This window comes from Notechis scutatus, chromosome 5 (assembly GCF_049901735.1).
Source record: "Notechis scutatus isolate UNSWTSFEM ecotype Mainland chromosome 5, rNotScu1.2, whole genome shotgun sequence".
Taxonomy (NCBI): domain Eukaryota; kingdom Metazoa; phylum Chordata; class Lepidosauria; order Squamata; family Elapidae; genus Notechis; species Notechis scutatus.
In genome coordinates, this window is record NC_142013.1 from 104,564,829 (window position 1) to 104,590,926 (window position 26,098).

The window sequence follows — 26,098 nt, forward strand, 5'->3', positions numbered from 1 at the left end:
ACACTTTATTAAACTGTCCTGTGTTCATACTTTTTGTGGGCTTTAAAATGCAGTTTAGCTTCTGGTAATGATTTGCAAATCAAAGTAAGCTTAATCAATAGACCCACTGATTCATTCTTAGAGTAATATAATTGATCAACTAAAAATAGTTCACAATCCTATTATTAATTCATGCTTTATACATAATGATATGTATGTATACAGAGCCGATAATGCCAAATAAATTTCACTTCTTAATAATCTGAAGATCTGCTGTAAAATAGAAGCATATTTGTTTTATAAACAAAACAAGAGCTAAGGATGTGACAGTTTGAACATAGTCTGAAGGATGAAGTCATGTAGATAAAACAAAAGAATGATTGTGTTTGTATGTGGGAAGTTTCTATACAATAATTTGCAAACATTAAGTCAAACAAAAACTGCAATTTTATTCCCACAATTTTTATCTGGCTTCTGCCACTATTTATGAGATGTTAATAAAAGGGAAAAGTTAACAGGTTCTCTACTTTGTTTACTTGTGTACATATGACTCCTGAGTTTACAGAATAATGAATTGGTTGGTTAAATAGTGTTATCAATATATTTCAAATGATTTGTTGAAATGATTTATTAGCTATTTAAAAATAGTAATTGGAAACAAAAGTGGGTAGGCCAGTTCAAATTATGACTTTAACCTTGTTTTATTTCAAAGTTTGATTAAAAAAACAAAATACAAATGAATTATTCTATAATACCTACACCATGCTTTTCAGTGAAAACTATTTTCAAAGAAGTCATTTCCCTTTTTTTGAACACACACACACACACACACATACGATATGATATGATATGATATGATATTATTATAATATTAATTCACTGGGTGAATTCAACAGAATATTCAAGTTGTAATATTGATTAATCAATTGATTTCTTTGCCATTTTCAATTGAGTGTTTCACAGGACAATTTATCCACAACAATTCTCTAAAAACAATGGAAGACTTAAAAACAACAATGGATATTAGAAACAGATATAAAGTCAAGAAAATGAAATAGTACTATTATTGCTACTACCAATAATAATAATAATAATAATAATAATAATAATAATAATAATAATAATAATAATAATAATAATAATAATAATGTTTTAAACAGTTGCCAAAATCTTATTACGTTTGCCATCTACTTTCTCATGGAAGCAAACAAAGAAGACATGATTGTAAGGGGAGTAAAATAAAATACAAATATAAAGGTACAATCGAAACACATTAAAAGTTGCAAAGTCCACTGTAAGTAGAGTTAACTGCAAAAAAGGTAAAAGCAGATTCTTTAACATAGATAAAACAGATTGGAATTTTAAAAAATCCCTTTTTTTCCAAATGGTGTCAGGGCCACAGCTGTGCAACCCAAGCTGTTGTTTTGACTTTTTTGACTCCTTTGGCATGTGTCATTGATTTTTTTTTGCTTTTTAATGCTGAAATGTGGGCTTTTGGGAGAAATCATTCTGGTTTGAGATCAGCCGAGAAAGTGTTTTGCCTCTTTGGAGGCATATGAATGTTTTCCTTCCATAAGCTGTTCAAGAGAAAAAAGGAAGTAATTGGAGAGACCAAGAAAAGTAGACTGTACTTGAATCTGGGCTTGGAAATTGAGGCCCAGATGCAAGCGTAAAAGCTTCAGGTGTTAAGGCACAGGAAGAATGATTTACACTATACTGAAGGTATTTTCTTTCTCTCTCAAGTTGTGTGCCTTCTTTCTCTCATTGTCAGTCTTTCTTTCAATTTTTTTTATTACCGGTTCTGTGGGCGTGGCTCGGTGGGCATGGCAGGGGAAGAATACTATAAAATCTCCAGTCAGAGGTGGTATTTGCTGGTTCTCTGAACTACTCAAAATTTCCACTACCGGTTCTCCAGAACTGGTCAGAACCTGCTGAATCGCACCTCTGATCTTTCTCTTTAAAAAGTTGACTCACAATATCAAAACTATACCCCTAGGTAAACAGTGGAAAATAAGAGTATAACAGAATTAGAAGGGACTTTGGAAGTCTTCTAGCTGAAGCAGGAAATTCTATATCATTTCAGATTGTCTGAATGGTTGTCTGAATGGTTGTCCAATCTCTCTTTTTTTTTAAATGTTCAGTGTTGTAGCACTGGAGAAAGTTGTTCCACTCATTAATTTTTCTCGCTCAAATTTCTTCTAAGTTCTAGGTTGGTTCTCTTTCTGATTAGTTTCCAATCATTGTTTTTTGTTCTGTCTTCAGATGCTTTGGAGCATGGGTTGACCTCCTCTTCTTTCTATCAGTTCCTCAAATATTGGAACACTGCATGTCACCTGTATTCCTTCTCTTTGTTAGACTAGACACACCCAATTCCTACAACCATTCTTCATATCTTTTAGCCTCCAGTTCCCTAATCATCTTTGTTGCTCTTCTCTCTTTCTAGAGTCTCAACATCTTTTTATATCATGGTGACCAAAACTGGACACAATATTCCAAGCATGGTCTTAGCAAGGCATTATAAAGTAATTCTTCACATGAACTTGATTCTATCCCTATATATAGAATATAGAATCAATAAAAACAAATCAGTCTAGGTCTGAATAAACTCTGATCATCAGATCTTGTGAGACTTACAGAAGTCTACTAGAAGCAAAGTTCAGGTGTAACAAACAACTATCTGAATAGTTAGTTGTTTTCCAGAAGAGGAAGCTGCTTAATTGAGGAAATTACAATTATGCTCTCTGATACTCGGTGATTTTCTTGCTGATGTTTCATTACCAACTAGGTAAATTATCAGTGCTCAATGCATGTTGCACTGATGATGTTACCTAGATGGGTAATGAAACTTCTACAAGAAAACTACCAAGCTCAGAGAGTACTGAAGAGTCTACAGTTCAACCCTGAGTGACACACATTATCTTCTAGCCATGAATTACAATTAGTCATTTTTTTAAATAAAGTTTTTATTGGTTTTTAAGACAAACATAAACAAACAAAACATAAAAACATCAAGCCATCTTCCATATATATACATACAGTGTGCCAGTTGGTTTACAAATTGTTTTGTGCTTCCATTCCGTAGTCTTCAATTACAATTACATTGTATATATTCTCATATTTTCAATCAAATATTAAATACGTTAATATCATTGTTAATCAATCATTTGACTATACTTTTATTCATTCATGTTTTATGAAATATTCCATATTTTACTTAATTTGTTTTATAACAGTTCATATTATCATCTCAAATCTATCCTACAATCATTTTGTAGATATAATAAGAAAAGAATACATCTTTATATATTTATTATTTTCTAAGAATCTACATATTTCATTACCATGTTTTATTGTCTAACCATTGATAGAATAGATCCCAAATTTTATAAAATTCATCTTGTTCTCTGATTTCAAATGTCAATCTACTCATTTCAGCACTTTCCAATATTTTCTTAATGATTTCCTCCTGTAATGGCATTTTCTCATTTTTCCAGTTTTTAGCAAATACAATCCTGTTAATACATTTGCGATCAAGTATTTCAATTCTTTACTATATATTTCAGATAAAATTCCCAATAAAAATATCTCTGGTTTCAAATCTATATGCTTTTTTGTCATTTTTTCCAACCACATGTGGATTTTAGTCCAATATTTTTTAGCATCTGCACAAGTCCACCACATATAGTAATATGAGCCAGATGTCTGATGACATTTCCAACATTTTTCGGAATTATTCTTGAACATTCTTGCTATTATTGTTGGGGGAAAATGCCACCTGTAAAACATCTTATACAAATTTTCTTTATATGCTGTTGACATTGTCATTTTATAATTTTGAGACCACATTTTTTGCCATTTCTCTAGATCAATCCCATATCCAAAATTCTTTCCCCAAGCAATCATAGTTTCTTTAACTTGTTCTTCTTCTAGTTTAATTTCTAATAAATATCCATACAATTTTTTAATCACCTTTTCATCAGTACCTGTCAAAATCTTATCTAAATCAGTCAGTTTGTCATAGAAACCTTCTGTTTTAGAATCTTTATCATACCTTGAATGTATTTGCGCATATGAAAACCAATTCATCTTTATACCTTGTTTCTCTCATTTTTGCATAGATCTAAGTTCACCCTTTTCATTCAATATTTCACCATATCTAACTGTTTGTTCCTTTTTATATATTATAGGATAAGAAAATGCTTCAATAGTCGATAGCCAGACTGGAATTTTCAAATAACATTGTCTTTTAGTCTTCTCCCAGTTTAACCATAGAGACTCCCGTATATAATATCTTCTAAAATACCCCTGTGTTTTAGTTCCTTTATACCATAGAAAGGCATGCCACCCCAACAACAAATCATGTCCTAGTGTCAACAATCTAGTATTTCTTAATGTTATCCATTCCTTAATCCACATCAAATTTGTAGCTTGGTAATACAACTCTTAATTAGGCAAACCAAATCCTCCTCTTATTCTGGCATATTGCAAAAGTTTTAACTTTATTCTCGCTTTCTTACCTTGCCATATATATTTCAACACAATTTTATTTAAACCTTCAAAGTAATCTTTTCCAAGCCTAATTGGAATTGTTTGGAACAAATATAAAATTCTGGGTAATATATTCATCTTGATTGTTGATATTCTCCCTATTAATGATAGTTGTAAATTTTCCCATTTCGCCAAATCTAGCGCTATCTGCTGCTTAAGTTTGATATAATTATTCTCTTTTAGTGTACTACATCTTGCTGTCAAATGTATCCCCAAGTACTTGATCTTATTCATGACCTGAATTTTCAATAGATCTGCCAATTCTTCCTTTTGTCTTGATAGCATATTCGTTGTCAAGATCTTTGTCTTATCTTTATTTATTTTCAAACCAGCCACCTTTCCATATGTCTCTATCTTTTCTATCAATTTTGATGCTGTTTCTAAAGGGTCTTCTAAAATGAAAACCAGATAATCTGCGAATGCTTGCACAATTAGTCATTGTATTTATTGATCCCTCTAATAAATAACCTGTACACCTGTTGGTTGGGCTCTGGGAAAGTGATCACTCCAGAGAGTTTTGTGGTCAATTGGGCATGAATTTAAACTTGGTCCATCTTTAGCCAGCTATGATAGGTGAAAAAAATTGTAAATTGGAGCTAAGGAGCCAGGATTACTGCAAAAATAACAGGTTCCAGTCAAACGAAGTCTGCCTCTTCTTCCTTTTCTTTCTCACACACAAACCCAGCACGGTGCCATGCCTGGCTAAAAATACAGCTCAGGCAGCCAGAAACATAAGGACAATCCAAGGGTGTCCAAAGATACCTTTCAATCGTCCTGAGTTTCTAAGGAGATGAATAAGAGCTGCAATTATTCAGAGAAAGCCATTTATTTAAAGCATTTTGGATGGTGTCGGAAGTTAAAATCCACCCCTCACCTAGGAAAATGAAATATTTTAAGATATACTAAAAAGGCAGAATATTTCCCCTAAAAGAGATGTAGAAACTCAGAGAATCAGAAACTCACTTTGTTAATGGGCCATTAAGGCCTGGGCCAGTCTACTCTACATAACAAAGGTCTGCCTCCTTCAGGCAGACCCATAATAGGAACCCCAAAGCCCTTTCATTACACCATCATCCAGCAAGGCTCAACCAAGCCTGGGATTCAGGACAGCCTATAGAGTTGCCCCTGCATGGCCCCATGGGAATCTGACAACCAATCAGAATACAAGCTCAAATTCAAATCCCAACAGAGGGCATAAAACCCAGGGACTCTCAGCATCTCTTCCCTTTTTCCACAGGATCTCCAAGGCATGTGATCCTGTTCTTCAATAAACCTTCTTTCCAAGCAACTTCCATGAATCCAGTGTCTTTTTCCCCACTTGGAACTGAACCCAGAAGGATATTTCTTCCAACACTTGTTTTAGCTGAGAGCAAGAGACACCTAAAGTAGAAGTATTTAAGGGAGGCTTCGGGCTTTCCAACCCAAACCAAACAAAAAAAAATTTTGTGGAGAGAAATTCACTAAGCAGAGAAGGATAGCACAGCTCTCATATCAGATAGTTCTCTTCCTTTTCTTGAGGTCATCCTCTACATGTTTGAAAGTCCATCTTTATCCTCCCTGGTAAATGTTCCCATTTTCTTCTTTCCTTTCTTATCACTGGTTATTTTCTATGGTCACCATTGATGCATTAGCAGCAGAGAAGAAGAAGAAAAAACTTCTGCTTTTTACTATACAAACTTTAGGAAATCTACAGAAATTTCATTTTTTTAAAAAAAAATGTAAAACTTTCAGAAGATTCAATTGATATTTTTCGAAGACCCAGATTGTAGCCCCAAAAGAGGAAGGTTCTACTTTATGTAATGAAAAGATCCCCAGATTAAAACTTAATTATAAATTGTCCCTGTGAAAGAGGAGGAGTAGGAGGAAGAGGAAGAGGAGGAGGAGGAGGTGGAGGAGGAGGAGGAGGAAGAAGAGGAAGAGGAGGAGGTGGAGGAGGAGGAGAAAGAGGAGGAGAAATTTAGTATTGTGGTGGATCTCCTGATATGGTTGAACTTTGATTGCCACCACTCCTACTCACAATATCCAATGATGATTAGAGATGAAGCATAATAGGATCGGAAAAGCTTCACATTCCTTGTAGGTTGAAGCAGAAAATATGAGAATGAGGAAAAAAACAAGAACAAAGAAGTCAACATAAGTTTGCCGTTAAGATCTCTTGATAGTAAAGCATTCGTGTCTACTAATTAGCAGTGTAATTTCATTAGGTAAGAATTTATTTTAAAAGTGTTGAGTGAATCCTCATGGTTTTTCTTTGACATACATCAAACAACCTGCATTCCTTAGCAAGCAGGGCAGCTAAATAAACACCGTAAGAGTTTGCTTCCCAGCCTCTCTGTGAAGTCTTTCAGCCTGACATACAAACCCCCGTTCAGATGTTCATTGCCATAGTATTGAATTTGCTCATCCAGATACAATGTCAAAGAATCCCGTTCTTTCCAAGTACATCACATTAGATGTTCATTGGCAGGACCAGATGCTTTCATGTTGGCATCAGCCTGGTGTCTCTCTTGGCTGCCCTGCTGAAGGTGCTGGATGCAACTTCAAAATATGAAAGTTCATTTTCTGTAGGTTCTAAGTGGTCCCTAGTGGGCTGCTGAGCCAAAAAAACCATGTTTTTCCCAGCCATAATGAGCAGCATTTCCATAAACCACATTAGAACAAATTGTTTCAGAAATATGTTGAGGGAATAACAGAGAGAGAAGACAAGATGGTCCTCAGCCCAGTCAAAATGTTCAATGTCCTTTAAAGCTTCCTGCTTTGCGAAGGTGCTTAAGATAAAAATTACCCCATCATGCTTTTAGCTTAGCATTATTCTCCATGTTTATCCATGATTGTTTCATATTTAAAGAACAACAAAATATTGTGTTTTGTCAGCCAAGGACAATAATAGTTTAATAGTAATTTATTTTCCATTGCTACTGATAATACAACCAATCAACACGTTAAGTGGTGCCAGCATTGGCATGTTGCTAAATAAATCTCTAGGCTTTGCACTGCGAATACATCTTTCAAAGATAAGTCAACAAGAGCAATCAGAGCAGAAAATTAGAATTTGGTATGTTAGAATTAAAATACAGCTAAACTAAAGTTTTAATTGGGGTGATCTAAAAGGGCACTTGATGTAATGATCTCTTTCATTTGTTACTAATTGTTTGTTCCTGATGAAGAAGAAACATGTACATGAATGTGTGTCGTTTGGAGGGGGAAAAAAGATGGCAGTTGCCATAGCAGCTCGTTTCTATGATTCAGAAAAGAGGGATCACCCAAAGGAAAGGAAGGTCGCTTGTGAATTTTAACTTCTTTCCTGACACTTCACCACAAGAGATGGGTTTTGTTGGGGCTGTAATACCACTTTTTTTTTAAAAAAAAAAAAATCTGACCTTATATTTGAACTGGAGGAATACTCTACTGCAGGGCTGTCAAACTCGATTTCATTGAGGGCCACATCAGGATTGTGTTTGACCACGGAGGGGTGGAAATGGGTGTGGCCATGGTGGCCATGGCCAGTTCAACATCAGTTATGGCACTGTGGTGGCCAAGTGTTAAGGCAGAACTTCCCTGAGACCCTCCCTCACTATTATAATCTCTCTCCCTCCCTCCTTCCTTCCTTCCTTCTTTCCTTCCTTCCTTTTCTTCTTTTTCCTTCCCTCTACATTCTCCCTTTGTTCTTCCTTCCCCTCTTTCCTTATTTTTCCTTCCATGTGCACCTCCCCTCAAGCTCCATTTTCACTGGCAGAAGCACCGCGGGCTGGTCCTTTGCTGATTCCAGACCAGCCCTGTTGGTCAGAACTAAGCACCCTGTGGCCAGATGCAGCCTACGGGCCTTGAGTTTGACATTCCTCCTCTACTACATTTAGTATTCTCCATCTGAGGCAAGACATTTCTTCCTTCTGCTGGAGGCAGAACCCCCCTATTTACCATTTTCTAAAAGAATTGCCCATTTAGTCCCAGATAAAATGGACCAAAGACAAATTCCACGTGCATCCATGTCAAAGGATTAAATTTCCTTTTTCACTATTGGTCTCAATTTGACTACAATAGGCCAGTAGTTTTGGATGACTGTCACAGATACATTCCTTGCACAATCGCAGAAAATGACATAGCTTGGTGAGTTACTTTGTCCGTTGATGTTTTCTATGTGTAATACAGCAAAAAGGGAAGCTTTTCCTTCACACCAGATTACTTAATCAAAGGCTGCAGTTGGTCATGCTTTGCAATCGCACTCTTCATTTCTGAATTCGGACTTTCAGAAAATTCACTGCAAGTTTTGTAAAAAGCAAAAAAAAAAAAAAAAAAAAGGCCTTTTCTGAAGCCACAGTGAAATCCTTAATAAGCAATCGGTCCCACATGGAACTCCTGGAGCTAGTTTTGATTTAAAGTATATCAACAAAGAAGTGTGTGGATTTAGTCTTTGCAAACCTCCAAGTTGTATTTCATGGAGAAGACGTGGCCAGTTGCAAAATGGACGTTTTTTTTCTTTCTTTCTTTCTTTCTTTCCTTTTTCTTTCTTGTCTTGCTGTTAGATCTTTCCAATGCTATACCTTCTAGGTATAGTATAAAGATGTGTTTCTTCCCTGATTTGGACCTGTACTGATGTCATGCCTTCTACATAATTAAATGTCCTTTTTAAAGTAGAGCATAATTCATCACCTGCTTCCTCTTTCAAATAATCTTTATTTTATAGATGCGGAGCAGTAAACCTGAGCTGAATTCATCCATAATTCAATCAAACAGGTTCATCTACACATGAGAATTGCAGTGCACATAAAGACTTCTAGAATGTCACTTATCCTTTTCCTTTCAAGACTTGATCAAGTTCATCAAACTTAAGTCCCATTGAAACCATCATGAAGTCATGATTAACCCTGCAGTTAATTTAGGCAAGGATAGTTCGTTTGGACTGGCTCTAACTCTTTCTCTTTCGATTATTTTATAGTTGACAAAAGCAAAGGTCTTCTACGCATCTTCAAGACTATGAGAGAGTGACAAGCGACTGAGAAAATTGTCCATAAATAATATAAGTCCCATTCCATTGTTTCCTAGTTCAAAGGCTGATTGTTCATCGTTTTCTTCCATCAGGGGCTCTTGAAAGTTGCCATAGACAATGCACGCGCTCAAGAGAAGCAAGTGCAGCTTGAAAAGACGGAGCTCAAAATGGAACTCTTCAGGGAACGAGAACTGAGAGAAACACTTGAAAAACAGTTAGCAGTAGAGCAGAAGAACAGAGGTAAGAAAAAGAAAATAATGGCCTTGTCTATTACCCTAGTTTTTCCAAGTTGTCTCAAACCATCAAGGTACAATTCTTGCATAGTTTCTGTACTCAAGAGCATTGATGATAGTACTGGATGGGGTGTCAAGTTATTTTTCGTATCTGAATTGAAAGAATACCAGCAAGAACAGATAAGAGATCCTAATATCTCTGGGGATGTCTGTTGTAACTGGAGAGCAAAGTTCCAAGAAGCTATTTGACTCTATTTCTCAACAATTATGAGTCCCAACAACAAGGAGTTTCCTTACTCCTTTTTGTACCACCATTATTCTCTTTTTCACAGTCTCCTTTCCACCACAACTATATGAACAACTAAAAGAAATATGAGAGTTGTTTAAAAAGATATGAATGTATATAAATGAGCAACATTGTGAATGTCACAGTTTGTGAAATGAAGCTACACCCAAAAATTCCATTCAGTCAGAACTGAAGAAGCTTCTTGGATGAGAAGTGAAATATCTTCAAGGAAAAAAGAAAGTCCAGTTGCCTTCTGAAAAAGCATCTTTGGGACAACCATGATCTGGGTGAATGAGAATCTCCATAAACAACCACAGCTTTTACTTTATGGGAGGAATGGAAGAGGCTGAAAGTAGCAAAGAACAGATTGTCCCAAAGATACTTTTTCAAAAGGCAACTAGGCTTTCTTCTTTTTTCCTTGAAGACATTTCACATCTCATCCAAGAAGCTTCTTTGGTTCTGACTGAAAACAGTCTGTGAGATATCTGGAGAACAAACTGGCAGGGGTTGATTCTTTGTTTTATGGATGTGCAGAGTTTTGAAGTTTATTCATGCTTAATATTCTTGGGGCAGTTTCTTTCTTTTTCCAAACCTTCATATCTGCCTTTCTAAAAGTGCTTTTAAATACGGGAGGGGATTGTGATACCTGGGTGTAGTCGTTGAGTTCCACAATCCCAACTTTGACCTGATGTTAGGGTATCCACTAGGAAGTGGCAGAGATCAACCAGGTGGCGGTTCATTTTTTACATGGAGCCCTGCAAAACCTGCCCTTGGAATTAATCTCTGCTCACTGCTTAAACTGCAGATGCATAAATGGAAAGACAGCACGCTAAACGTTGCCATAGCGATGCTCACGGGGCCTAAATAAATAAATAAAATGTTAGAGACAAGGTCTTGTAGTTGAACTTGAATGGATTTTGTTTTGTTTTTTGTTCCCCCACACACACACACACATAACAGCAATAATTCAGAAAAGATTAAAGAAGGAAAAGAAGGCGAAGAGGAAATTGCAGGAAGCGCTTGAATTTGAAACAAAGCGGCGAGAACAAGCGGAGCAAGCGCTAAAACAAGCCGCTTCCACCGATAACCTCAGGGTCCTAAATGGTAAGATGGTGAACTTCTCCGTCTGGCTGATGCTGGGATCAAATGGTTTTATTGAAAGCATCACAACTGCTTTAAGTGCAAGGAAAAAAAACAAACCACAGGCCTCTTTGGGGAAATAACACTTTTTATCCCTTGCTGATTGGATGTTTACATCTAAAACTGGAAGCTTTTAAGAAATTGGATGGTCATTTTTATGAATGGTACAGAGCAGAGGTGTCAAACTTGATTTCATTGAGGGCTGCATCAGGGTTGTGTTTGACCTTGGGGGAATGGGGTGGTGGTGGCCAGGGGGAGTGGCCAGCTCAATGTCACTCATCAAGGCTCCGTTTTGGCCACAACAGCCTCCTGCAGCCCTCTGCCTATGAAAATGGAGCTTGGGGAGGTCCACCTGGGTTCCATTTTTGGCCATAACAGCCTCCTACAGCCCTCTGCCAGTGAAAACAGAGCTCAGGGAGGCTGTGTTCCCTCCCAAGCTCTGTTTTTGCTGGCAGAGGCACTACGGGCCAGTCCTTCATTGTTTTCAGAATGGGCCTGTGGATTAGATCTAAGCCTCCCGTGGGCTGGATCCAGCCTACAGACCTTGAGTTTGACACCCCTGGTATAGGGTTTTCACGCTTGAGCAGGGGGTTATTCTGTTAAAAGGAAGAAGTCTAAAAAAAATTAGAGTTTTATTAAATTATCAGCTTGGCCATGTCCGCCCTCTCTCCCTGCTCTCATGATTCCTTCCCATCGATCTTGCTCGTCACAAAATTATGGTGCTGGCCCCCATTTTTGTTCAACATTCAACATGGAGGCAAAGGTTGATTGTACGGTGATTCAGAAGTGGTAACAGGTTGTAAAAAGAGCCCTTTAAGATCCGAGTGAAATATGTGTCAGCTCTACCTTTCTGTGCTTTTTAGATTCTCTGACCCCGGAGATAGAAGCTGACCGCAGCGGGGGCCGAACAGATGCTGAGAGGACAATACAAGGTAGGAATTTTCAAAAGGCCATAAATCTAGATCGCAGTATATTAGTTTTTTTTCCTCTACTTTAGCCTGCTATTCAAGCATGCAACCTGCCATCTGGGCCACATCAAAACAAGTTCATTCAAGGTCAGCTTCATCTGGCCTTTTTTTTTTTCCCAGAAAAGAAAATTCATTTCATGTGATAGATTTTCTTTAAATTAGCAGGTCATTTCAGATTATATAATGCAATTAGAAGAACAATTAATATGGGACGATGAAGAATTTCATTCAACATGGTAAACACAAATGCATTGCGAGCCACAATGCGAGCCACACATTTTCAGTTTCAAATTTGGCTTAACTAGACAATTTTCAAGACTGGAATGCTTCATAATTTTCCAGTTTTTGAAACAAGCAAAAAAAATGAGAACACTCAGAATTTAACTCCTTAACTGTTATCCTGCACCTGAGTAGATTTCATCATCATTACAGTTATTCATATTTTAATATATAAGTATAGAGAAAGCAAAAAGTGGACAAGTAGCTCATATATTCTAAAAAAATTATTTATACTGGCCCTATTTATCCCTGGGCTGAGGATGTTAATATGAATAATAAATAACAGGGAGACACAAACTCACAAAGCATTTATTTTCCAATTTAAAGGAAGGTAAATTCTTCAAAGACAATCTATAATGATTAACTAGAGTTGTCTTTTCATTTGCATTTTAAAGTCAATCTCTGTAAATGTATCATTTACTGTCTTTTTGCATTAAACCTTAGTTTGTAATTCTTGTGAGGCATTGTGGTTCCTATGCTGTGATAGCATAGGAAAATGTTGAGGAAGATAATAAGCAATGCAATGATTAAACATGCATTAATAATACTACTAATAAAAAGGAATAGATAGTTTGTCTCTTCTTCACACATCAGGAGACACATCGGGGAATTGGCCGTGAATTATTTTGCCAGGTGTGATCTCAATGACACCAGCCAGAAAGGTGGTAGATGGTTTGATGACTCATCATTGTTTCAAATATATTAGCTCTGTACAAACCACCTTGCTCTGAGCCAGTGAGATTAACTTAATTTAACGTTCTGCCTATCAGCATCTCAATTTCATTGAATTTGCCCGCCAGATTGTCCAATTCATATTTTTTTTAATGTTGTTGTTAATCAAAAACCCAGCAGGTATATATTTCTGGAATACACATGCAGACATTTTTGCCTGCCTGCCATTCTAGGAGAAAGTAGGAACATCCAAACAATGTGAACTCTGTTTTTAAGATTAGTTATGCCATCCCATCCCTGACAAAATACGTGCGGCAGGATGGAAAGAGGAGAAAAGGAGACATCCAAATTCACTGAGTTGTAAAACTTCTCTGAGCTTGGATTTTTATTGCTCACTTAGGTAACATCTGAAGGTAACAACTGCAAATGAAAAAAATCAAGCTCAGAGAACTCATACAACCCAGAGTTATCTATATGCTCCACAGACCAAGTTTATGTCATCTTCTTATCTTCTGGAATTTTGAGTCAGTCGCTTAAATGATATACAATGAAGATGTTTTTAATCTACCAATACTTATTGAGACAAAACCTGATATCCAAGACCTTCTAGTTGCAACAAGAGTGAACAGTGAATGTAATTGTGCTTCTTAGATGAAAAGGAGATATAGGAGTAAGAAATAAGCAACTTAACTTGGTCCTCAACACCAATAAGACCAAGAAGCTTATAGAAAGAACAAATCAGACATCCAGCCCTTGCTTATCAATGGAGACCAAGTGGAGCAAGTGGCCAGTTTTAAGTTTCTGGGTGTTACCACAAAAGAGGACCTGTCCTGGGGTGCTCACATTGCAGCCCTGTTCAAAAGGGCCCAGCAGAAATTATACTACCTGAGACTTCTCAGAAAACAACAACTGAATGAAAAACTGCTGGTGATCTTCTACCACTGCACCATAGACAGTATTTTAACTTACTGCACTTCTGTATGGTTTGCCAATTGCACAGTGGCAGATAGGACAGCACTCCAGAATTAACATCATTGCCCAGAGGACCATGGATTGCCCTCTCTCCTCTTTGGAAGAGCTTTATAGCTCCCGCTGCCTTAAGAAAGTTCAAAACAATCTCAAAGATCCATCTCATCCTGGGCACTCCCCTTTTCCCCCCAAACTATTACCATCTGGCAGACGGTACACAATAATAAAAACAAGGACAAATAGGTTGAAAGACAGCTTCTATCCTAGGGCAGTAGCTCTGTTGAATTCTACTGTATAGTGCAGTATTGGTGCAGTGTCAGGGGTTTTCAATTCAATGTGTGGAGTGTGAAGGATGTGTTTGTGTTTATTTTCATGGTCATGATGTGCACTGAAGGTGTTTGATTTTGTTGTATGAGGTGCAATGACAATAACGTAAACTAAACTAAACTTATTGTGCATCAGAGAAATTTGTGGTGTCCAGAGAGTTTGCCGATTGCATAACGAGACCACCAAATTTCTTCCTCCTTCTCTTTTGACATGAGCAAGATGATGATCATCTAGGAGGTTAAACAGCTTACATGTACTGTTTGTCATAAATATATTCACTATGGAGGTAATGAAACATAAATGTTATTCCTCTTGGCTGTATATAAATCAGAAGGTGATAGGACAGCTGTCTACTTACAGTCATTAATCTTTTGATTCTGAAAAATTGAGTGTGTTAGGAAAGCTTGTCAAAGTGAAGGAAGAGCATTTCATGAGTAGAATGGAGAAGTTTCATAGGAGAAGAAACAGTCTGGAGTACTTCCTGCATTAAATATTTTAGTAACATTTGGGTTTGGTACTTTGCTATTGGCTACTTTTGTTATGGTTTCTTACAATTACTTTCATTACAATTTTGTCATATTATGAGGGGTGTGATGACTCAGAGGATAAAGATGCTGAGCTTGTCAGCTGAAAAGCTGATAACCCAGGTTGGAGACCCAAACGTTGCACAATGGGGTGAGCAACCATCCCTGCCTCAGTTCCTGCCCACCTAGCAATTTGAAAGCATGCAAATGCAAGTAGGGGGGAAGGTAACAGTGTTCCATGTGCCTTTGGCATGTAGCCATGCTAGCCACATGACCACAGAAAATATCTTTGGTCAACGCTGCCTCTCTCAGCCAAGAAACAGAAATGAGCACTGCCCCCTAGACTCGGACATGACTTGGCAGGGGAAAACTTGACCTCTACTCTTATTTTTGTTAATTGTGAGGGATATTTTTATCATCAGTCATTTAATTTCTTATGGTGTCTTTGCATCAGAATAAATTTTGAGAGCAGCCTTGAGAAGGTTTTTTCAAAAGTAGGTTGCTTAAAATTAATTTGCGCTGAATGCCGTTTTCAGATCAACTGATAGTTCTAAGTGAGTAAAAATACACTACTCAAATAAGTTGATTTGGTGTCAAAAGCATAATATGTATTGAAATTTTTTAGAAGGTTTAGAATATTGTGGCTTACAAATTTGAAGTATTTTTGCTCCAGTGCTTCCTGGGCAGAAAATATCCACACATTTAAAATACTCAAAGAATAAAACTAAACTTTATGTAGATTGTAATCTATAAAATTTCAGAGAGTTACCTTCACTTCAACTGTAAAGATGAATTGTGAGGAAGTTGGATGATTCAATATTGATATTTCAGGAGAAGATAGTTAAGTCAAAATCCCAACTCTGGCATAGCAACTTGAAGAACATAGGATATGGATCATCAGTTACAAAAAGCTATTGTTAACTGATGACAAGGTATCAATAAGAGAGTCTTGCTGCCTCTCTTATTGATACTTTGAAGTCTGGGTGAGGATTCCATTTGTGCATTCTTTGATATCTTTTTCAACTTCATGTTGAACCCAATACCTGATGCCTTAATTGTCACAGGTGATTTTGACAACAGTAAAACTTCTTCCAGGGTCCCAGTGTATTTTGTTTTGGTCCTGTTTATCCTTTGTTAATCTCACATCAAATCCTGACCTGCTTAGTATTATAGCAATAGCAATAGCCCTTAGACTTATATACCACTTTACATGCTTTACAGCCCTCTCTAAGTGGTTTGCAGAGTCAGCATATTGCCCCCAACCATTTTGGGTCCTCATTTTACTCACTTTGGAAGGATGGAAGGCTGCGTCAGCCTTGAGCCTGGTGAGATTTGAACTGCCAGATTGCAGGCAGCCGGCAGGCAGCAGAAGTAACCTGCAATGCTGCCCTCTAACCGCTGCACCACCGCAGCTCATAATGGTCCAGCCAAGTCAACTAGTATGCCATCTACTGAGGTTTTAAACCTGAAAATGTCAAATTCATATTTTAGTCCAGTGGAAGAACCAAGTCCCAACAGGCTAAGAGGGATTTAAAACCAACAATGTCAATGCAAGAGGGGATTAAAACCAAAAATGTAACAGCTCTTTCCAATGCAAAATAGCAATAGTTGTTCTTGGAATAATACATTGTTGTTTTCCCCAACAGATATGACATTTCAGGCAAATTCCTATATCTTTTGTAATGGCAGCTAATGGAAAGGTCAACCATCCCACAGTAATTTTGCAAAGAAAATAGATGAATGACGAAATCCTTCAAGCAGGGCTCCATCAATTCAGTCCCATTCCAAACTAGTCAAAGTGAAAGGAAATTAAATCTGTAATGAGGACACAGAGGATCATGGAATTTTGCAGTGTAGTGAGAAAAGTTAGAAAAACCAATGTAAACCGCCTTGATTTGCCATGTGCAATGTAAATTTTAAAGGTGGCAATATAAATTTTCTAAATAAATAAATGTGGTGAACTACAAACTGGAAGATTATGTCCCTTTAAGTTCTCAGAATAGGAACAAAAGAAAGATGAATAAAGGTTTCTACTACTTCTAGGGTAGTCCACCTCAATAACTAAAATCTGAAGAGCACCTCTGAATGGATGCAATCCCAGTGACTGACCCAGACATGTGCAGTGTTTTCTACCGTTTTGTGCTTATTCACCCAGCCATTGCTTTATTTTGGCTCTGATAATATCCTCCTGTTTTGTTTGCTCTTTAAACAGCTTTAGAAAAGATGAGAAATTCTCAAATTATATTTTGTGGCCTTGAAACACCTCTCACTCCCCCGCGGGGTGGTGGGTGGGTGTACGTGTGTTTTCTTTCATAATTGATTCCGCAAAAATTCCGTATGAAAACATTCATTATGTCCTTTCCTCCTACTTCACTTTCCCCTCCCTTCACTAAGGATAAGCGGTGGAATTATAGCGGCCATGCACAGAAATGAAACAATAATAAGTTTATTCCCTGTCTTTTGGCACAGGACTCTTGGTATTTTGGCAGCTTTTCAGCTCTAGCTAATCAATTAAAGGCAACTTTTGATTAAGTCAAACAAAAGGTGGTATTGATTGCTGGCAGTAACCTACCTATAAATAGGCTATTGTTTCATAGTGTTCATGGGTCACTTTTAGCTATACCTTTGAACTAGACATTATTCTATTTATCATCACAGAAAGCAAAGCTTGTAGTACAGTTGGAGCATACTAACTTAGTCATTTCAGGGTTACTTTTCTTCTTTTAAAGAAAATGAGTCTCTCTTAGAGCTTCACATATTTATGAGTTTGTTTTTCTTCCCCAGGAGCCATCTGCATCTTGTTCTTTAAACTAAATCCTTAAAGAAATGTACGATCTCATGGCCTGCTCAGGGAAAAAAAATAATTAATCTTCTTGAATAAAGTGTTCTACAACTGTATTAAGACAAGTGATGTCCAAAGAGATTAGTAAGGCTGGAGTAAAAGTCAAGAATGATATTGAGGGGCAGTGAAACGTATTTCAAAAGGAAAACAAAACAGAAATGTAATCTGGTGGCTTTTTTATTATTTTAGCAATAGCAATAGCACTTAGGATTATATACTGCTTTATAATGCTTTGCAGCCCCCTCTAAGTGGTTTACAGAGTCAGCATATTGTCCCCCAAAATCTGGGTCCTCTTTTTATTGGCCTCAGAAGGATGAAAGGTTGAGTCAACCTTGAGCCGGTCAGAATCGAACTCCTGACTATGGGCAGAGTTAGCCAGCAATACTGCATTGTAACCACTGCAGCACGCAGGCTCCTGTTTTCAGACAAAACCATGTATTATATTTATTCAAAGGATTTGCAGAGTGTTTGCCTTCCCAAATATATTATGCAAAAGCACCATAAGTATTTCTGGGCTTGTAGCAATATCCTGCCATTGTCTTATCATTTCTTCTTCTGATATTAAAGCCATAAACCTTTCTATGTAAACAACTCCCTTAACCTTGTAGTCCATCTCTTTCAATTTTATGGCCAACAAGGGTGTCTACAGAGTATGGTCAAAAATGTAAGGATAGCAACCACAATAGTGCGATCCAGGCTTTGCCTGTTTTTCCATGTGTGTCACAGAAACTATTTCTGCCACTCGACCAATGCTATATCTGAAGCTCATAATCACCCTAACCATAACCCTAACTTCGTGAATTCATGTTGAATTGAAATTGAAATACAAATGATCTTTCCTTTTCCTACTTTTCCCAAAGTTGTGATGTACTGTAGGTCTTTAATCAGCAAGGGCCAATTATATACAGAAATGAAGATAGGAGAAGATAATCTGTGCAAAAATGTGCCTATTTGCAGAGGTGCGCTTCAAAAATATCAGCAACCGGTTTTCTGCCCGTTTGCTGGGTGGGCATGGCCATGGTGGCCATGGCCTAGTTGGCCTCCTGCACCATAGCAGTGGGGCTGTTTTTGCCCTCCCCGGGCTCTGGAGGGTTTCCTTGAGCCTCCAGGAGGGTGAAAACAGCCTCCCCTGGGCTCCAGAACTTTGGGAGGCCTGGGTTGTTCTACTACCTGTTTTGAGGGTGTGGCTTGGTGGGCTTGGCAGGGGAAAATCTCCAGTCAGAGGTGGTGGTATTTGCCAGTTCTCTGAGCTACTCAAAATTTCCATTACCGGTTCTCCAGAACTGGTCAGAACCTGCTGAATACCACCTCTGTCTTGAGCCTCCGTGTGGGGCCCTGTATTTACCTGGCATCCAAAATGAGCTGCGTGGGGACTCCTGGGAGGGAAGAGCAGGGGTGGGATGGGCGGGGCCAGCCAGGGATGCGATTTGCGGGTTCACTGAACTGCACAGAATCTTAGCGAACCCACAGCAAGCCCACCCCTGCCTATTTGGGGGGGGGGAATACAAAAGGAACTGTACGCAGATTTTCATGCGTGTGAAAATATGCATGAAAACCTGTGTAAATAATACCAAAATCAGACATAAGGATCACTTACAGGAAGAGTGGGATTGGAGGTGTTCTCTTAACAGCTTCTTTTCATGGTTTGTTGAGATGACAAGGAATGGGTCTGTCAACTCGCAGACATGCGTGTCAGCTTGTAAAGCAGGATAGCAGCATTTATCTTTGCCTTTCATGAGGCTTACAAGAGTTGTTAAAAACAGTCCCTTAAGGATGTTCCGGATTGCCCTCTTCTCCTCCAGTGTAGAAAACATCAACAACCAAAATTTAGGATTGGTGGTTTTCTCTCCTGATGATGTGTGCAAGGTGCCCCACTCCACAATTCGGCTAAAAGAAAAGTACTTTGCCTGGTAGGATTGGATATATATCGCTAATATATGAGGCAGCCAAAATTTTATTTCCTGGAATATCCATCTGTTTGTTTCAAGCTTCAGTAAATAGAAAACTTCAATGTTCTCAAGTATAAAAGAGAACATTAAGGAAACTTTTGATAAGATAATGCTATTTCTACTGCAGCTTAAGCAACCACATAAGCACCTTACATATCATGCCCTTCTGCACGCCGTAAAATCTGGTTTCAAATAAACAAAGCTGAAATGTAAATATACCTGGTGTACACCTGTGTAGGTGTGATGCATGTGACAAAGAGACACTGTGTTCTAAAGCCAAAGGACTCGATCATCTGCACACTTATTTAACAGATTTGACACCACGATCAATATGATTGGTTTTGAATGGTCATTGAATTATATACATATTATGTCTTTCGAGTGATAAAGTCTTTAGTAGAAATCCGAGAGAATTCAGAACGGAAGGTTGAATCGGTTGTGAACATCCCAAATTAAATGTCCCAAATTAAAAACAAAATGAAGTATCTGCAGAAGGTTTTTGTTGTTGTTTTAAGTCCCTTTTGTTTTTATTTTTTTCTTAAAGTTCAAAAAAAGCTGTATTGCATTATCCCGATTCCTGTAGCTGGGGACAGCATACAGTCCTGCCAGAATCCTGTATGTGTGTGCGTGTGTTTTCCTACTGTTCAAACCATATTAATGAGAACATCATTTTGGAGAAGTAATTATTTCTATTTGTCTTGTGTCACACTTTCTAATTCCCCTATATTAGCACAGCCAAAGCAAATTAATTGCTTTTTCAGCAACTGAACCTTGTCCAAGTAGGAGCTGGGATGTTTTTTTTTTTTTCCTGTTTCCCATTTTCTCAAAGTGGAGGGTGACCATATTTTTCCCTTGATCGCGATTGAAACTCTCTTTTCAGAACGTAGATGTTGCTCACTTGATGAAGTATACAAGTTAAACTGAGCTCCCAGGAAATATAAAAGTTTGGAGCTGCAAGATTATACATCAGAACAGTTAAAGTGAAATTAAAATTAAATGAATGAATCTCACTGAAGCAAAAAAAAAAGCTGTAATTAATGGTTCCCTTAATTGTCTTCATAAAATATTTGCATGGGTCTAATTTGCATAATTTGCATGTATTAATTAATCTTTCAAAGGAATTTTGTGCTGAGAGAAGCCAAAAATATCTCTTTGTTTTATTTAACATCTAATGAAATATTTATCTTCTTTAATGAACTTCTCATTTTCATTAAAATAAAAGTTGCACAAGTTGGTAGGTTTTAGATGTGGTTATCATTGAAGGGCATTTGGTTTTAATTTTTAAGGGAAACACCTTTTTCTTGCCTCACAACCTTAGAGGGCAGAAAGGCATTTTTATACATTTTGAGTTGACAGCTGCATCGAAAACAATGAAGTATTATCATGCTTTAGTGACAATCTAAAATTTCTCATCCATGTTTTCCAGAAGTTTATTTGATTTGTCAAAAACTACAGGTTTAATTTTCCTAAGCTACCATGTTTTCATTTAACCTCTTTAAAATAAACTCAATTATTTTGGTGAATGTCGTGACACAGCTACAAGAAACCTAGCTTGGCTGATTTGCAAAAGAGGGGCAGAAGACGGTGGAAAATGAATTACGAACAGTGAAGCAAAACCTGCTAAAGGTATATTATTAGAGTAAAATTGAATAAACAAGATTAAACTTCATCACTGCAAGGATAGGCCATAATCAAATGAAGTAAAAGCCTTCATTTTAGATGATAATAAGAAGAAGAACAAGATCTTCAACTGAAGGGAATTCAAAAGGAGAAATAGAAAATTAATATTGAAACTGTCAGGTTAAAATCAGAATAGGCAAGCATTAGGAGATGAAACGTGATAAAGTGCTTTGCAGAAAGCAATTTCTATAAAAGTTATGGATCTAAAAGGACAGTGATTAGTCTTTCAGAAGCAAAGGTTAAGGCTATTACTTAAGGAGGGGATCAACTTGGCATCAAGTAGTTAATATTGGAGCAGATTATAATGGAAGAATGCAAAAAGAGGGTTACAATGCAAGATTGCTGCTTTACAGAATTTAACATGGTACATAATAAGATTTATGAATGAGAGATTCATTTTTCAAGGATAAGTGCAACACGGTTAGAACAATCAAACATGTACTTGAAATCTGCACGCGGTTGCGGTTTGATAGGACAATGAAGACAAATTTATTCAGTCGAGGGACACAATGCAAATGCACTCTCCCTGTTATTGGTGTAAATCCTTTGAAAATTTGAAAACTCCCTAATGAGGAGAAGGGCACTGGAGAATGTGTTTTAGAAGAAAATACCCCTCTGGTGTGTAGCTTAAAAATAGGAGCTGAGTAAAAACACTTTGGAAAAGTGCCACTTAGAAAGTAATTAGAAATCGGCCCATGGAATTGCCTTCAAAAGGATTTTTGTTGTTGTTGTTATACTACAGCTATTCTGCACGTACTTCTCACAGCCACACAATTACCAGTTTCTTTGGGGGGGGGATCAGTATAATTTGAGAAGTGGATCAAGCTAATTTATCTAATTTATCCATCCGATTCTTATGTTTCACGTTAAATAATTTTCAGGGGCCATTGATACAAAAGAAGGTTAGGTTTGCTTGTAAATACGGAAGGTAAGAACATGCTAAATATGTATCCTAAGGTATACCAGTAGTCCTCAAGTTACAACAGTTCATTTAGTGACCCATTCAAAGTTACAACAGTACTGAAAAGATGACATATGATCATTTTTCACACTTATGACTATCGCAGCATCGTCATGGTTGCATGATCAAAATTTGGATGCTTGGTAACTGACTCAAATTTATGACATTGGCAATGTCCCAAGGATCATGTGATTATATTTTGTTACCTTCCAACAAGCAAAGACAAGGGAAAGTCAGATTTACTTAACAACCATGTTAATAACTTAAGAACTGCAATGGTTCCCTTAATAACTGTGACAGGAAAGGTCATAAAATGGAGCAAAACTCACATAACAAATGTCTCGCTTATCAACTGAAATTTTGGGCTATATTGTTGTCATAAGTTGAGGACTACCTTAGTTATTCAGGAATATAATGTTGTATCTCTGTTGCATGTAGTTGAAATCAGAATAACCTAGGAAGAATGAGTGAAATTCCAGGCATCAGATCCCACAACTGAATCTTGGCCCATGTCAAAACATCATCTAACAGAGATAGAAATTCTGTATGAACAGATGATGTGGAAAAGAATATTGCAAATTATTAAAATTGGTCCCAAGGCTACCAATTACTTTTATAGAGTATGGCTAGCAAAACACCATTTTTTCATGCATCTGACAAGAATTAAAAGCTAAGTTGTAATTTTAACTGATACTTAGGTGGAAGAGAAGGAAACCAAACTCAATGGAATTTACTTTTAAGTGGGTATAAAATTAGATCACAATGTTGGCCAACTCAAAAATGTTTATTGCTAAAACTTTTGAACCATTTTTGCATTCCTTTCATTTCTCAGACAGTATTTTCTGCTTTTAATGCTTCTATTCCCTTACATTCATTCCTATACACAATAGGAATAGCACTTAGACTTAAATACCACTTCACAGTGCTTTATAGCCCTCTCTAAGCAGTTTACAGAGCCAGCATATTACCCCAAACAATCTGGGTTCTCATTTTACCAACCTTGGAGAATGGAAGGCTGAGTCAACCTTGAGCCTGGTGAGAATTGAACCACTAAATTGCAGGCAGCCAGCAGGCAGCAGAAGTAGCCTGCAGTACTGCACTCTAACCACTGTGCCACCATGGCCACAATGAGCTTCAATTGCTAGCCCAAGTCTTCCATCTTCCCGAGTTTGCCTGTTGTGTTTACAGAGGGAAAACATGCTGATAGAATGGCAATATATCAATGGAATCTTTTTGCTTACTGGAAAAAAAACACACACAATGTTTCAGCTAATATTTATAAAAGAGACATTTTTCCTATTATGTTCTTACTTTTGAAGAGCTTTGAAAAACAGTCTGGAGTAATTGCTAGCATATGTTAAAGTAGAAACTTGCATTCAAAACAAAATATGCCCAAATACTGAAAATGTATATAATTATATACTTAAAATTAAGACAGTTATTTTACTTTTTTGTTTGCTGTTTTGACAGATTTCCTTTATGACGAACAGCAAACAAAACAAGTTAACAAAATCACAGGAAAAAAATGACTTGAGAAAAATGTATTTGTTGCTATATCGCTTTGCAGTAATGTAAAATGCAGCGAAGGCTTTGAGGTATTCAGGCTTAGTTTGAATACCACAAAACATAGATTACCATTAATTTATTCTTTCCCCTTTTCTGGTGTATCCTTTCATCTGTAGATCAGGCAATGCTTTCATTACAGACTCTATGGTACAAGTGGTAAAATAAAGATGCTGATTGAAGCAAAATGAAATTGCTAAACTTTTTCATGGAACACTGCAAGAATAGTATGTATTTATTTAGGAATTCCAAATGTATACTACAAAATAGCAGACAGTATTAGGAAAAGGATTTCCTGATTGTTGTTTTTTCATGAGGTGATTAAGCCAGCCCTTCTCCTTTCCTAACCCTAATGATTGTCCTTGGACATTTTTCTACCAGGGGTGGGATTCAATTTTTTTTTTACTACTGGTTCTGTGGGCATGGCTTGGTGAGTGTGGCATGGCTTCACGGGCATGGCTTGGTGGGCATGACAGGAGAAGGATACTGTAAAATCTCCATTCCCACCACACTCCAGGGAAGGTTACTGCAAAATCCCATTCCCTCCCCACCCCACTAACCTGCTTTCCAGCTCCATTATCCTGTGCAGGGCAACAAAAGAAGACCCAGCTGATCATCTGGGACTCAGGAGGCAGAGAATAGATGGGGGCAGAGCCAGTCAGAGGTGGTATTTGCCGGTTCTCCGAATTACTCAAAATTTCCGCTACCAGTTCTCCAGAACTGGTCAGAACCTGCTGAATATCACCTCTGTTTTCTACTCTGTCAAAAGAAGGTGTTCATTCCTTTGATCGATCAACTCTTTTGACCTTCTTCAACATTCGAGAGTAAAATCATGAACAGTTCATAAAAAGGGAGGTAATTTCCATCCAACTCTTAGCACAACAATACCGTGAAAATGTGAGACAGGTCATTGAGTCCCATCTGCCTTATGGAGAAGAAATTCCTTCTTCAGAAAATATTTTGTTCCCTCTGCTGGCCTAATTGTCGTTATCATTATCATCCATCACCCTCTTCATCAGAGAGTTTGCTTACGTACAAACACCCATGACTACACAAATGCAAAATCGTTTTAAAAAGGGATTGTGAGCCCTGAATCCATTTTTTTTTAAGCTAGAGCCATTTTGGGAGCATCTTCAGGGCTACCACAGGCTGGCCGGTTGGAGCTGTGGGAATGGGAGGGGGGAGATAGCTGAGAGATGTGTAGCCAAAACAACATTCTTTCCCATGGGAGCCAAGGATGTTCTCCAAGGATATTGGAGAGGCGTAAAACAAAGCCAGCTGGGATGGTGGCTGTGACCTGGTTGGACCATGTGATGGATATGTGACCTGGGTTATTTGGGTGGGGGAAACCTCAGTTCCCTCAGAGTCAGGTTTTCCCCAGATGTGCCAATATTACATGCCTAATAAATCTAAGCTTTGAGGAATATGCCTGCCTTGGAGTTTTGATTCCATTGGGTGTGTTTGCTAGAACCCTGGCAGGGATGTTTTGGAAAGCTCTCTTCCAATTCAACGGAGGGAGGGATTTCTCCCTTTCATCACACGCTTCCTTGAGTCTTGAGAAGCAGTAAACTTGTCCCATTTATTAGGAGAAACTTGGTGTGTCTCAAACTGAAAGCAATAGCCCTAACCCCAACTCATTTCTCTGCTTGCAGCTGAATTCTTTGTCTGCCTCCCCTCATTACACAGCAGACATATTTTTTCTAGACTTGCAGATGTAATAAATAAATGGAAAGCTGTGTAATGACATAAGTTAATTCCAGTCGTGTTATAAATTCTGATGATGGACATGGAAAGCCCTTCAGATAGTAACCATAGTCACCACCTTCATTTGCTGTGTTCCATTGTACCACAGTAATAGGCAGAGATACACTTGATCTTAATTGGGTGATATTTATGTATGATGCTCTGTTCTATATACATGTTTATAGTTGTTGTTTTTGAAGCTGCAAGAGGCATCTTAAAGCATGGTTGCTCACGTTGATTAATATCCTTTTGCAATGCACAATCACTTGGGGTGATTGGAGATTTTGGGGCTGAACAAATGAGGGGGGGGAAATCCTGAATCCCTAAATAATTATCACTTGGAAAAACTAGTATTAGGTGTGACACAATGATCTCAGAAGAAAGACTTACTCTCTCTCTCTCATCTATCTGTCTGTCTATCTATCTATCTATCTATCTATCTATCTAT

General features: G+C 37.6%; 1 protein-coding gene across 3 annotated transcripts in view; it reads left to right on the top strand.

Annotated features, from left to right (window-relative positions):
• The window catches only part of DACH1 (dachshund family transcription factor 1), a 353,275-nt gene that overhangs the window by 320,610 nt on the left and 6,567 nt on the right, over positions 1–26,098 (top strand). For all 3 annotated transcript variants that reach the window (XM_087967432.1, XM_087967433.1, XM_087967434.1), the window contains 3 exons: positions 9,607–9,754; positions 10,994–11,137; positions 12,037–12,105. In XM_087967432.1, coding sequence (XP_087823558.1) covers positions 9,607–9,754; positions 10,994–11,137; positions 12,037–12,105 — 361 coding nt within the window. The remainder of the gene's footprint in view (positions 1–9,606; positions 9,755–10,993; positions 11,138–12,036; positions 12,106–26,098) is intronic.